At 25.1% G+C, this 16,125-nt stretch overlaps 1 protein-coding gene across 1 annotated transcript; it reads left to right on the top strand.

The window, feature by feature from the left end:
- The first annotated feature begins 6,177 nt into the window (after positions 1 to 6,177).
- Positions 6,178 to 7,019, top strand: LOC105630413 (suppressor SRP40-like protein). Its single transcript, XM_012212223.4, has one exon. It carries the CDS (start codon positions 6,250 to 6,252, stop codon positions 6,781 to 6,783), a length of 534 nt encoding a protein of 177 aa, XP_012067613.1. The 5' UTR covers positions 6,178 to 6,249; the 3' UTR covers positions 6,784 to 7,019.
- The last annotated feature ends 9,106 nt before the right edge of the window (positions 7,020 to 16,125 follow it).

Here is a 16,125-nt window from a genome sequence, read left to right as displayed (position 1 = left end):
ATTTTTCCTACATAGAGATATAGCTTTATTAGGGATAAAGAAATGTGTCTGTTAAAAATTAAATATACCCTTTTGTTGTGGCAAATCAAATCGAAAATAAAATCAAATCAAACGAGAGTGGTTCATTTGTTTCGATTGATTTTCCAACTAAAATTGAAATTAATTTTCATGTGAAAATAACAGATCTAATTCAAATCAATAGGAATTGTAATCTGATTTTGAATCATAAATCAATTACATCTCCAATCAGTTTCATTTCATTTGATTCAAACTAATTTTGATTATTGAATTGAAATCAAACCTTAGCAAGATTTAGGTTAAAATTTAGAACCTTGATTTTTACATAATGATTAATCATTAATTATTCAGTTGTTACCTTATCGATGAGAATAAAAAAATCTGAATTTAAAATAATTAGGATTAATTACAAAAAAATATTATTATATCAAATTTAGTAATTATAATTTACATTATAAAATTAATAAAATATACAACATTTTAAGAAATTGAAATATTTTAAAAATTAATAATAGTTTGGGCATTAAGCTGAAATAGGTTAGAAAATTAATGGTTACAAAGTTCAACATTGATTAATGGAAATTTAAAACATAAAGATATAAAAATGTTAAGGCTGAACCACTGGAGTGATTAGTACTAATCATTTTGATAATAGTTAAATTTCATCACAATTCCAATTTCGAATTTTACCCTCCAATTCACTTATCTAAGATAAAAGGTTTATACTAATTCATTTGGATCAATTTAATTGAAGTATTTTCAGTTATTGAGCTCTAGTAATGCAAGAGATAAATTATCTCATACATTGAAGAATGAATCAATCAAATCAAATCAATTTAGTCTGATTTTTAACATGTAGAGTTAAATTTTAATTTTTATAGAAAAGTTAAAATTTTTTATTTGGTTTGATTTATATAAACTTTATTTCAAAAATGAAGTAGATGTTCAGTCTCATAATATAATTTAAAGTATCATAAACAAAAGAGTGGCTAATGATTCATGATTTCATAATTAGTAAATTAAATATTGAATTATTAAAAAATTAATTCATATAATTTCTAAATGTAGAATAGGAATGAAAATGAAAATTTGTATAATGATGTGTTGCAAGTATTCAATCCAAATCATTACACCATTTCCAGAGTTTCCTAATCAAATTTAATAAAGATTGAAAAACGAAATAAGGTAATATAATTATTTTTTTAACGAAAATGCATACTGCCAAACTCAATTTATGTAGGTTTGCCATGATGTAGATATTACCATTTTAAAATACACCATGTTGGGAAACACAAATTTTATAATATAGCTGGACAATGTCTTTCGGGGAAAAAAAAAATGCAGGTTTACTTCTTTAATTAAATTAATTAGCATATCTTTTTCAAAGTACAATATGGTTTATATTAATTAATTAATTAATTAACAATAATAAAAGATTTCCAGAGAAAGAGTTCTTAATTTGCACGCTAAATCAAGCAATAAACAAATTACTGAATTGGCTTCTACATTAACATCAATCAACAGTTCAACACTAAACTACACCTTATCTTATATATATAAATAAATAAATAAATAAATATATATATATATATTTATTTATTTATTTAGATTCCTACAGAAACAAGGATATTAAATTAATTATTAAATTTAGTTTAATCTAGGCTTAATTATGCAGACCGGTACGTTTAATTTATTTCCACATCACTCGTGATTTGGATCGTCATTCTAAATTAAATAATTTTCCATAAATTGCTACAAGATTCTCGAATGTTATCGGAAAAAAATATAATTTCTTATTATATCCTTAACTTAAGAAAGGAAATGTAATTAATTCAAACGGCACGAGGTTTTTGTCGTCTTATTCTGAAACCCTTCATTACGGTCAAATCAACTCTTTAATGACAGTTTTTGGTTTTGGAGTTAGTGGCTTTTATTTATTCAAGGATTTTCCTGTCTAGGGTTTTATTATTTAAAATATCTCTGTTTGACCGACTGGATTTTTTTTTTTAATTTAATTTTATATTATATGAAATGGTAGTAATTAATTGTGGTCTATTCCTTGGTGGAAGTGTTCAAACCATCAAGATTTTCTCTGTATGTTTATGCGTTTTAAATTCAATAAATAATGAATAGGTTTCTCAATCTTCAAAGTAGGTTTTCTGACACAAAAATTTTCATTTTTAATTTAATTTAGTAAAAGGAAACTATATCAACATAATAATGATTAAAAAAAGTGATATTACCATAATTATTTATAAATTTGCTCATCCTATTAGTTTAATTAGTCTATAGTCATATGGTACACTGGGGCATATATTTAATTTTGTAATTTAGCAGGCCATGAAGTATTGAGTTAAAATAAAATAGTATTATTATTGATTAATTTTTTTATAAAATTATATTAAAACCATTTACTTATTATTTTAAAAAAACCTTAATTTGATTATAAATTTGTGTCTGTTTAAAACATATACTGGGTCTAATTCGTTTTTTTTACAGACTTTCTTAAATCTGATTGTGTTTTTTTATAATAGATATCAAAATCGATTTATCTTTTATTCTCTTAATTGAAGTATGCAATATATTAATATGTTCTCATTTTATGTGGGATATGTAATATGTAACCATAATCCGCATAACGGATTGAATTATATCAATTTAGTTTAATTTTTTAATACAAATGGTCTGCTTTTATATTTTATATGAAAAAATATATAAAAAAAATCAATTCTATTTAATTTAATTTTTAAGATGCCATTGAAATCTTCATACATATTATATATTAAAAAAAAAAAGATGAATCTTCAATAACACACCACTTTAATTATTTTCTCTGCAATTTTGTTTCTTAAATATATAGTAAAGGCCATAATTCAATTTGACTAAAAACTAAAATATCATTCGACATTGAACATTGACTGAAAAATATCATTCTAAATATTTTTGTACTATTTTAAGTATTTTTTATTTAATTTCCAATATTATAAAAAGATTCAAAAATAAGTTATTCCAAAAAAGAAATGGTTCCATATTAATTTTTTCCACAAAATAAATTAGTCAAGATAGCTAAATATGAATATCTAAATATTCTTACGTCTGAACTTGGTTGGAGCAACTGAAATGAAATGTTTACATCTTCAACCACTTGCAGAGACTCATCTAAATTTTTATTTTTCAAAGAAAGTTTTTCAAGACTCAACTTAATTAATATCTTAACATTTTGCTCTTGGCTTGCTATTATTTTGAAATTTATCTTAACATTCATTTGAATATTGCTTAGTTAGACGTAAATATATTCTAATTTCTAAGTAAATCTAAATAAATAGTAATTAAAATGCGTTTGGATTAGGAGAACCCGTGAAATTTATTTGTAAAATTAGACATGAACGTGAAGACGTGTTAAAAATAGAGAAATACTGTTTAAGAACAGTTAAATTGTCAACAACCTTGAAAATATAATCAAGTTACATTAAAAAATATACAACAAATAAATGAAATTTAATTGAATTTAATATAAATGTCATATTTATAGGAACACGAACATATTGCATTGATTCAATAATCAATCTTATAATTAATTATATTTTGCTTAGGATTCGATCAAGCTTGAAATCTTTTAATACAAATCACAATATTTAATCACTTAGATATTTATTTAAAAATAATATAAATACTGCGATGAAATGTAATTTAATAGAATTAAAAATATATTATATAAATGTAACCTAACCGTAAGATTGCGACTTTTGAATAATTCTATGAACCAAATAAAAAATAGAACATCAGAGAAAGAGAATCGTGTGAACATAAGGAAGAATTTGTGAATCTGACAAAAACAGAAAAGCTGAAAAAGCCTGTGAGGTATCACAAGCCACAAGGTCTGGATTTACTCTAAAAGCATATTTCCAATTTCCCAGCTCCTAACTCTACAAACAGTTCCTTTTATCTATCTTAAAGAATGGATATGCGATTCCATACGTGGAACGGTGGAAGTGGATTCATCTTTGAGAATGACTTATTAAGACAGACTCATCTGCGTAATTAATGAAAAATATTATTTTTCTGAAATGATCATGTTTCTAGCTAATCACTCAGAACAAAAAATGACAAAAGCGAGAATAATTTTTTAAAAATCTCTATTATGATTAATTTAATTTATAGGCGAGTTCGTAGATTGGATATAAGTAAATATTATTTTTCCTGTTCAGCTGTATAACTGAAAGGCCTTGTATAATATTACTCTGCCTCATATATGAATAAAGAAAAGAGATAAATAAATAAATAAATTATTTTTTAAAAAACATAATTTGAATGTATTTAGTTCGTTTCTTGAATTCTCCTCAAGTAAGAGAGTGTTGATAAAAAATGACATTACAAACAAGATAAATATTTCTACTCTAAAAATAAAAGAAATCATACATTATAAAATCAAAACATGTTTATCTCGTTATTCCTCAAAAAAAAAAAAAAAAAAAAAAAAAAAAAAAAAAAAAAGAGCATGTTTATCTCATTCAAACCTTAGTGTGCAAGGGTGTTTAATATTTTAAGGAAGTATGTTTCCATCATCAAGGCTCTTAATATTACTCCATCTATTCCAAAATATAAATCGTTAAAAGATTTTAAAAAGTAATAAATTATATTTTTTCAATATTACTTTTATTTATATTAAAGCGATAAATATTTTGACAAGTAACTATTGATTTTAAGATAAGAGATAATTTAATTAATTTACTATTAGTTTTATTATAATATAAAATAATTAATTACTTTTTTAATATTTGTGTATAAATCGAAATAATTAATAGCTCTTCAATCTTGAAAAGATTCTTTCAAATGGCAAAAATAATCTTCAATTGTCTTTTATTTCACTTTTTTTTCCTCTCAAAATCTATGCATAATACCTAGAGTAGTTAAATAAATGTGATGTTAGGTGCAATCACTCATCACCTATCCCAACTACACACATCTCACCCCATGTTAGGCAGTTATGCACTCTCCTTTACCTGCCAAAGTGTTAAAGCACATTGGTTTTTTGTCTTTTGCTTTTCTTCTTTCTTCCCCATTTCTTTTTCTTTTGGTTTCTAAGGCAAATACTCACACCATCCATAAACATAAATTGTTTTATGATAGTTTTTTTTTATCTATAAGTATAAATATTTTTTGAAAATATTAATAAATATAATAATTATATTAATTTTTAAAAATATAATTTAATCAAATTAACGAATATTTTATCATAATTTAGGAGAATTAATTCTTTTCTTGATCATGATTTTAAATAACTTACATTTATGAACAAATGAAATAATACTTTATTTTCAACTATCTAATCTCTATCTTATGAATGTATATTGCATGCTCTATCAGCACGAAAAAGAATATCATATTTGGGAAAGCACGGCATCCACAAAAAAATGTCATATTTGTGAATTTTAAGAAATAATAATTTATTTTTCATTTTTATCTATTGAACGATGAACATTAATTTATTGCAAATTAGATAAATTTTTAAACCACCAGACAAAAGCAGATGTGACTTAAAAAAAAAGACTCAGTAATAAAACAACAGTTCACACGTTAGATTATTAATTTAATGATAAAATATTTATCTGGTTTTGCAACCCCTGGAGTTCAATAGTTGAAATTTAAAAATTAGTTCTCTTTTAAAATATTCCTTATAAAGAAATTGGAATGGGGCTAGATTTAATTTTATTACTTGATTGCAGGAGGTTGTAATGTAATTGTACAGTTGTTATATTAAAAAACCAACGAAACGAGTACAGTAAAGCAAAAGAAATAGTAATATTTTAAAGAGATCCGCCACTTGTACAATCCGGCATGACTCTTCACCTGTACCTTTATTACACTACATTATACACTTCTCTCTTTTTTCATTGGCTTATTTTTGTCTTCATCTATCACTATTATCCACCTCCGTTCACAACCATTGATTACCAATCTCTATGCTAACTCCGATCCAACGGCCCAAACACAAACGTACACCAAGTCATCATTGACACAATAGCGTTTCTTTTCTCGACCATCTTTTTCTCTCTCTAATTAAATAAAATAAATATTTTTTTAAGTTTCTTTTTTCACTCATTTGACCGGAACTCCACTTTCCTCTTCCCCTCTATATAACTCTTTCAAGTCTCTGCTCTCTCTCTCCTCATCCTTTCTTTCTTTGCCTTTATTTATCTTCTCTCTGAATATCTTCTCTCTCTCTCTCTAATGGCGGACACACCATCAAAGCGCCAAAGAGAAGAAACTCAAATAGAAGATGTTAATGAAGAATCTAAAAGACATAAGTCATATAAAGATATGCTCTCTTCTCTTGAAGAAGAAGAAGAAGAGCCAAATGAAGACCCATCTTCTCTTATAACTACCCTACAACAAGAAATAACCGCCGCAACGACCGTAACGGACCGGAAAAATGAAATACCGACCGCCATAGCAACCGCCGTAGAAGATTACGATCAATCTTTTTCTTCTTCTTCTTCTTCGTCTTCGTCTTCGTCTTCTAGTTTGTTGAAGGAAGACGATGAAGACGACAAAGAGAGAGTTATAAGGCATCTTCTGGAAGCTTCTGACGATGAACTCGGGATTCCGAACAGAGAAGAAGTTGTCGGTGGCAGTGTTGGAGATGGGTATGAGTATGAAGGGTTTAATGGAGTAGATGGGTCCGGTTTTTGTGATGTTTTATGGGAGATTGAAGATGCTAACGCTAACTATTATGCGTTGTTGCAATCTGAACTGTTCATGTAGCCAGTGGAAGGGTTAGGGGTGTACAAGAAAAAGATGACAGATTTTAGGGGTTTAAAAGGAAAGAGGAGTAAGAGTGGGGGAAAATATAAAATGGGAACTATTTTTGAGTGTTCATTTTAGTCCTCTTGCTTTTGTAAAAATTATCAAAGTTCCTCCCTTACCCTTTTAAGGATTAAAAATTTAAAATGTAGAACAAGAAAAATATGGGAAGTTCTTACCGAATATTCATTTTATAATTTTTTTTTTTTAGTTTTATTCTTAATTTTCAATTTATTAATTAGTTATAACTTGTGAGTTTTTATGAATTTGACTTGTGAGTTATAACTTCACCCTGACGGCAGGCCACCATTTTACAAATTAAAACACAGTATCAACCTCATACATAACAAAAGAAATACTATCAAATTATTAATGTGAAAAATATATTGCTTAAGTAAGACATAATGAAAAACCCCTTTTTTCTCGATCTCTAATTTTGAAATAATAAGTTATATTTGATATAAATGATTCTGAAATTGAACTTGGAAGTTCTTGGTTTAATCTTAGTCGTTACGATTCAAATTTTACGTTTTTTTTAAATATTAAATTTTTATAAATTATAATTAATTTTTGAATAAGTATACGGATCATTAAAAATTAAATATAAAAAAATATTTATTATTTTTTAAAATTATAAATATCATAAATATTTTGAAATAAATCATTTAATTAAATATCACAAATATTATGTGATGGAAATAATATCGTCATTTCTATTTAAACACTGACTGCTCTTAAAAGAAATGTTGGACCGTTACATATAGTTTAATGACATTTTAAAATGCACTATAATAAATGAAGATTGATGGACTATATTACTTAATTGCAATAAAAAAATTATGCTATAATATTTATTGATAAGGAGAAAATATAGAAAAACACTGTTAGGATTTAGTATCTTTTATGATATTTTAGGACTTGTTTTTGTGATTCAAATATTTAATTTGCTAACATGACATATTTGATGCCAATAATTTAAAAATCAGATTTTTATATAATTACCATCCCAGCTTTATACCAAATGATAAAAAATATATATAACTTGTCTGTGAGAAAGAATGATATAATAATTTTTAACTTTTTAAATTTTATCATTTTAATAAATTAATAATTTTTACATTAAATAATAATTATAATTCTGTTAGTTCAAATATTAAAATTATGTTTAGTTATTTCATCAAATATTAATTTTTTGGATAAATTTAATTTTATTATTTAATTAATAAAATGTTAGTTAATGTGATTAGTAACCTCTATTTCTGATATAAATTTAATCCTTCGAAAGTGAATTTTGTTAGGTGAATTTTTTATGGGGATTAAACCTCTGTTTTATTAAACAAAGAAAAAAAAAACTCAAATATAGAATATTTTATTTTTTCTTGTCATTGGCGTAAACAGAACGCAGCTCGACCTTAATGAAAACCAACGGTAACTGCCAAAAAGGCTTCTAGGCCTTTGCGCCAAAATTTATTAAATATACTACCGACTACCCAGTACTACCATTTATTTCTCCATCTAAACTCACATTACCCAGTGGCCAGTACTGTGTGTTCATCTAAATTTTGGTTATTGGTTCAATTTAATTATTTTATATGATAAATTACTTTTATTACCTAAGGTTTGACCTACACTATTCGATTTTTAATTTTTTTTTAAACATTTTAATTTGCTTCATTATGTTGTTTAATATATTTTATCAAACTGTTCAAAAGTAATATATTAAAGTAAATTAAATGGTGATTTGATTGTTATTTTCACTCGTGTGTGTGTGTGAGAGGTGAGAGGTCTGAAGTTTGAATATTTTCAATTACAGTTTTTTTATCAATTTGGTAAGTTAAAAAGAGAGCTACCCTGTTATGTAGTTATTTTATTCCATATAGACCTCTAATGAATTAAAAATATCCCCGATAAAATGGATGGTCAAGATCAACGCAAGGATAAAATGTATAGAAATTTGGGATCATGAGTCTTAACTTTTAAAAAATTTCCTATAAATTTTATTCATATCCTGTAAAATATGCATATTGGCACCACTTTTACTTTCAAACTTTCCCTTTTTATTATATTTTTATTCACACTTATGCTCTATTTGAACGGAGGTATTTTTATAAGGAATCAAAATAACTGAGAAAAATAATTATAAAACGTAATTTTATCTTTTCCAAAAAAAAAAGAAAAAATTAATTTATTTTTCTTTATATCTCACATAAATAGAATCTCTTCATTTTGGAGAGAAAATAACGATGAAATGTTAAAGTTTTTTTAATTTTTATGCAATTATTCAAAAATCCAAACTACTTTAAACTAAATATTGAAGTTATATATCAAAAAATAAGGGAAGTTAAAATTTTAAGATATTAATATTAAAAAATCTTTCCTCTAAAATTTTATATTTTCTAAAAAAAATAAATTTATTTTCTTTCCTTTATGATACAAAGGTGGAAAATAACAATGAAAAAAAAATTAACAATTCGTTATCATTTTCCTTTGTTATTTTGATTCCTCTATTATTTTGATTTTTCTTTTTTTCAAACGGAGTGTTAAAGTCTAATTAGTCCTGTCTTATGACTAAGTGGGAGAATTTAAAGAAAAATTTAAGATTTTTTATGCTTTAGAATTTAGAAAATGCCTATAACTATAGATTTATTTTCCTTTTTTTTTCCAAATTATGAACTAATTAATTTATGAGTTTTATAATATATATTTATTTAATATCATTTAATCAATAAGGAAAGTTGTGATTGGCTTATTCCACATAGGTGCCGTACAAACGAAAACAATTCTAATATTTTTAATTTTTTTTTTAAATAAGAAATAAAGGCTACTGGTTAATAACTAGCGATTGTGACATTGCGTAAAACAGGATATGATATGATAGTGCAGTACGGGAGCCAAAAATGGGACCCACTATCCCTTTTAGCGAAAGGTGAATTAATAATGGAAGAAGGTACTGCTGCAACTAGGCACAATTTTTTGTGGGACCTGCATAGCGACAGGAACAGGCTCCAGAGAAAGAGAGACAGAGAGAGAGAGAGAGAGAGACTGAGAGAGGAGTCCCATGATAATGAAATGCTGACGAGGCAAATGCTTGTCCGCCATGCATGTGTCCATACATGCAATCATGCACATCTTAACATTTATTGATGCTGCCACTCACAAATAATAGCGCAATATATCAATTTACCCTTGTATTTTTTTAAAAAAATTTTGTTGCACTTTAATTTTTATTTTGCTTTATTGAATTCTTAAATTTATAAAATTAAATTTGTTAAAAATTTTATTTGACTTATTAAATATATCAATTTATAAAATTAAATATATTAAATATCTAATAAATATTTAAAAATATAAAATAATTGTTTTAAAATTATATTAGTCACATGTTAAATTAATATTTTGCGTACAAAAATAAAAAATTTTCAATATTGTGACTGTAAAAATATTTGATACTATTAAAATAAAATTTAAGATGTCATAATATCGATTCTAAAGTTTATAGTGTTACAAAATTTTTTAATCAAAATACAAAGATTAAATTATATGTTCCGCCAATAATTAATAGTTGAATGTATAAATTTATTTCTCAAAATTTTGGATTATATATATAAAATATTAATTTCTTGTATAGTTAATATAATTTTTGAAATAATAATTTAATATTTCCAATTAGCTAATTAGTGTTTAAACTGGAGTATTTAATAGTATAATAAATTTTCAATTATATTCAAACACAGAAAAGAGAGAGAAACAATTTTTTTTTATTTGTTTTTATTTCCTCTCTAATTTAAACATAGAATATCGAGTTTCGAACATTTATTTTTTTATTACTATATCGATTTTTTAATTATTATTATTATTATTATTATATAAATATTGATATTTATTTAATAATCATAAAAAAGGGTAAAGAAAAATCATTATTTCCACAATTGTCCCCTTTAATGTTCAATTATGAGTCGTCAAGTTGTCATGTAATTCTTCTTATCTTCTCTTGAGCTACATTTTCCCGAGTCATCTTCTGCAAATCAGACAATCAATCTCACCTTTTCACTTGCATCAGCTCCAACAATTCAATTTCTTAATTTGCTTAATCGATTGATTCTGTTTTTTTGTAATCGTATGTTTCTCCATCTTTTACTTTTGATTTGTCAGAATTTTTGATAAATTAAATTGAAAGTTCTAATTAATCTTCAAACCAAATCAGTGTGAATTGGGATAAATTGTTGTATATGGATATTATCTTCTATGGTTGGATTAAAGCTCCTAATGATGACTTTCTCTCTGAGTCTAATCTTAGCTGTTTTGAAATGGATTCCCCACTCTTCTAGGATTACTTCCAGCTGCCTCTTGGATGTCTCTAATGAAAATAACATTAAATGAGAATATTCTGTTGTTGATATTTTTGGTTATGTTATAATTTAGATAGAGTTGATTCATATTTTCTTTTTCTTTTTGAAAAAAAAAAATTAAAATTTCATTAGACGGCAACAGAACACACAAATATAAAATACACATATGAATAAAAAGTTCCTATATTTTTACACTATAAACCTATAAAGAATAAAAAAATTTTAGCTCAAGATTCATGGGTGATAAGTATACTCCATTTAGTGATGATTTACGACCATGTTTCGACTCCACCATCTTTCAATAAGTTTGATTTGATAATTTTAAAAATGCTTTTATTTACGAGAAAGAAAATATGTAACAATAACTTAAAAAAAAAAAGTTAACGAAAACATAAAATCTATCAAAATAAATAGATATGAGAGTATATATTTCAAATCCATTAAAACAAATAGATTTGATATATGTATTCAAAATCTACATCAAGTGACAAAAATTTTAAAATTATTCAAAAAAAAAAAAATTAAAAGATCAAATTAGAGACGTGACCACCATCGTTGATTCGCGTCCAGAAAAAGACGAAAGAGAGGTAGAAAGACCATTAAAAGAAGAGAAAAGAAAGGTTTAGGGTTTCAATAAAAAAAAAAGCCAATTAAAGATTTAACAATTATTGATTTATTTCGTAGTACATGACGAAGCTGATTAAAATAGGAAAAGGCCAGAAGAATATGGCATATTTAGTTTTCACAAAAGAGTAGTCTATTTTTTTTTTTTTTTTTTTTAAATTTATACTTTATTGACTAGAATGAATATGAAAATAAATAATTCGTAGTCAATCTCAATTAACTTGAAGTTAAGGTTTACCGTGAGTTTAATTCAGCTGATTTATGCTATAAATAATTGATTTATATCTAACAGTTAAGCTGTAAGTATTTGGTCTAATTAATAATTAATTTATATTTATATTGATCTCATAAAAATAATTATTAATAAAATTATTTTTTTAAGTAAATATTTTTCAAAGATCATTTTACTTATAATTATTTTAAAATAATATTTTTTATTAAATATTATTTAAAAATTTTAATTATGAATATTTATATAATATGTTAAAATAAAAACAATATATTCAGCATATAAATACATAATATATAAAAATAATTATGTTGTTAATAATGATTTTATATTTTAATAGAAACTTTGCCATTAAAATTTTTACTAAACACTAATATTTATCAGCTATCAGCCATTAAGCGTTAGCCACCGACCACTAATAACTACTATCAACTATCAGTTGATATGAACAGTTGAATCAGACGCGTTTTTAGTTATTATTATTATTATTTAATTTGTATATTTCTAATAAGAAAGATAAGTGTTTTTTATACAAATTAAATCTTTTGACTTTATAAATATTATCTAATGAATACAGCTGTGACTTATCACTTAACCTACTAATTATTTTTTTCTTTTAATACGTGGAATTATTGATAAAGGATCCATGGATGAAGGGCACGGGTTAGATTTTTATCATTTTCCTTTTTTTAAATAGTAAAAACATTGTTTTAAGGTTTTTGCTTTACATAACAACTACTTCTGAATTTCTCCACTTGTTCTCAATAATGCATCTATTTGTCAGCTTCTTTGCAGAGGACTTGGTGCTAATTTTGAACGCGTGGCACTTTCCGGATAGGTAATTTTTCTATTTTTTAAGCGGACAATTCCTAAAAACAAAAAACAAAATAAATTAGCGGACAATTGAAACTATTAATGAAAGACACTCACCTTTTTTTTTTTTTTTTAAGGAAAAAAAAACACTTACGTTATACAGGAGACCTCATACGTCAAAATGAATTGAAATTAAATTTTCAATTACAAGGAGAATATTTATGATCATTCAATGAAAATAATAATAATAACGATAATTTTTTTAAAAAATTTTTATTGATTGTTTTAATGTATGGGTGAGTCCATATCGAATATGAATATAAAATATTCATGTTAATATATTAATTTAGGTTAACTAAATACTTTTTTTTTTTTTTTTCGGATTGGGGGTGTTGAATACAATTTAATTTCATTGAAATGAAATCACTTCAAATAAATTCAAACGTCAATATTGTATATTAGACTTCTCGTGTCCGTATAAACAATTTTAATGGGTTTAGTTACAATTAATTATTTTAATAGGGATTGAAGAAGTTAACTTTGGCTTATTATTTTGTTGTTTTTGAAATTTTTATTTTTCATTTTTCATGAATATTTTTTTAAAAAAATTGACCTTGTTTATATTAAAATTATGTTTGGCAACTGCTTTTAAACTAATTTTTAGCATTTTGATCAAGTTAAAACTCTGTCTTTATTAATCATAGCGTCCAGTAATATAGCTTTTATAATAGCTTTTAGAAGCTGATGAAACTTTTTATTAAACATTTAGATTTTAATTAAATTTGTTTTATTTTTTTCCTCCAAATTCAGCTAACTAAACAATTAATGTATTTTTTTATCATTTTAAATTAAAATATTATATTACCGAATATATTTCTAATTTAAACTGCTATAAAAATAGTTACTAACAACTAATAGAACTTCCACACACTAAAACAACTAATAATATTCCCAAAGCAAAACTTAAAATACAATAAAACCATCTTTATCGTCTTTTTAATTCTTTATTAACTATATTTTGAAAACCATTAAATGGTGATAGAATTAATGATAAATGAAACCGGAGATGTGACATATCTTGTGAGGATTAAACATGAGGCTGCTGCAATTGGCAACTTGGCTAGATCTGCACGGCACACTTTCGACTGGAAGAAATATTAGAGCCCCTCCTTTTCATCTACTAATAACTATAATCAACAAAACTCCAAATACTAGTATATTAATTATTATTAGAAAATGATGGTTCTTTTATTTGAACATTTGATAATAGCTATTTATAAATAGAAATAATAAAAATAATTATACAATGACCTTCTATAATAATATAAGATTTAACATATAAAACCTGTAATTTTATAATTGTTGATTCCAACATGATGTCAAAAATCATAGTTATAAAATGTTTTTATTGTTATAATAAGTGAAATTTATATTCTCATATTTGATGTCGCTTACTTACTGCCCCTAATTAAATCTATATTTCAAATATGTTATATTGAATGGCTGAATGTATCTAAAATCTTAAAAAGTCATTCCATTTGATTAATTTAGGCATTGAAAATAACAAAAATTTATTTATTAAATAAATACAACAACGAAAAGAAAATGTCCAAACATGATAGTAAAAGGGCCGTGCCGTACCCGTCGTTACGATTTTATATGGCCAGTGTTTATGTTTATTTGAATATTATGAGAAAAGAAATTGAAATACTTGCAGCACTTAGATTACAATATTCCCACAATACATAACTTTCACATCAGAGGGTTAAAATGAAATTCAATTTTCAAAAGAAAATTCTCCACTCTATGATTATTGTTAGCCTTTTGCTTGGAATAGAAAATAAAAGATAGCCTGTGGATGGTCCTAGCTTGTTGTTAATATGTATCTTAGAATCAAGATAATGGGCATCTCTAGACCTCATTGGCAGACAAAGTTACTTATAATATCCTCCAATTTTCACTTTGTTTATGCCATTGTCGTTTTGGTCAAAATAAGGTTGTCCTTGTCCATCTAACTTTGCAACTTCCTTCTTCTCTAATTGTTTTGTTTACAACTATATATTTATCAACCTTAATCCCAAACATTAATTATATAATAGGTCCAATTCTTTTATCTGGTTGAATATGTTTAAAGAATTTTTTGGAGTATTTATTTTTCAAGGGGAAAGCAAGAATATATATATATATATATATATATATATATGGGTATATTGCAACACCACTAGATAAAACGTGCAAGAATAATTCTTTATGTATTTTTTTTTAAATTTATTAGTATTTATATAATTATTTTTCATTTAGTGGCAAACAATAGCTTTCCACAAAATGGAGGAACATGGTCTCCAATCTATCTACAAGAATCAATCAAACTAGGACTACAATATTCTATTTTATGAAAGATATGGGGCAGTTGCTGCATTAAAATAATAATAATTACTAAAAAAAGATGTTCACGGGTTCAACAACAGCTTTTTAAATTAGTTTTTAGAGTTTTAACTTATAAGTAGAATTTTATGGAAGATTAGTTCATATAACATTAGCTTGCTTTTAGCGTTTTATCAAAATGTATTGAAACAGTTAACAATTAAACACTATTAAAATATCTACAAGCAATCAAAATAGTTAATTTTATCGAATAGATCCGCCGTATCAGTGTAAGTGGACTGCATTATAAAGATATTTTAATTATAAAGTTATGAATTTAATTGTGATTGTGAAAGCTTTATTTAAATTATTTCAATCAAACAGTACAAACACGTAAACTGAAAAGGAATATTAGGGAGGAGAGAGAGAGAGAGAGAGAGAGAGTTGTGGTTGGATATTTCAATAAATCAATAAAAGAAAGAAAGAAAATATCATGTACCATCGCTTTTGCTAACCACTACTTCTAAATTTATACAACAAAATAGTTTGAAAAAAAAAAAAAATCCCACTTGATGAAGGTTATTAATGAAAAAGGAAGAGAGAAAAGGGACTAAATAGAAACATAAGAAGCAAATATTGTATTGAAGGAGAGAGAGAAGAGAGAGTCAATTTCAAAACCCTACAACCACAAAAAAAAAAAAAAAAAAGAGTGAAAGAACCAAAGTACGTGTACGACAGTGTCATTTAAGAGAACAGCCTGTCTCGATGGTTATGTATTTCTTTCTTCTTTCAGGCCTTGGCTTGCTGCCAAATCCAATTATGCACTGAACGCTCTGTTTCGAAGAAAGAGAGACTTTAAAAAAAAAAAAAAAAAAAAAAAAAAAGGACGATATAATTTGGGAAATTAATTAATTCCTTAAAACT

This window comes from Jatropha curcas, chromosome 5, assembly GCF_041381405.1.
Source record: "Jatropha curcas cultivar XTBG-Jc1 chromosome 5, XTBG_Jcur_1.0, whole genome shotgun sequence".
Lineage (NCBI taxonomy): Eukaryota > Viridiplantae > Streptophyta > Magnoliopsida > Malpighiales > Euphorbiaceae > Jatropha > Jatropha curcas.
This window is presented reverse-complemented; position numbering and strand designations above follow the sequence as displayed.

What these genes read in the sequence shown, in the direction of transcription:
- LOC105630413 (XM_012212223.4), top strand. Translation starts at nt 6,250, where the DNA reads ATGGCGGACACACCATCAAAGCGCCAAAGAGAAGAAACTCAAATAGAA.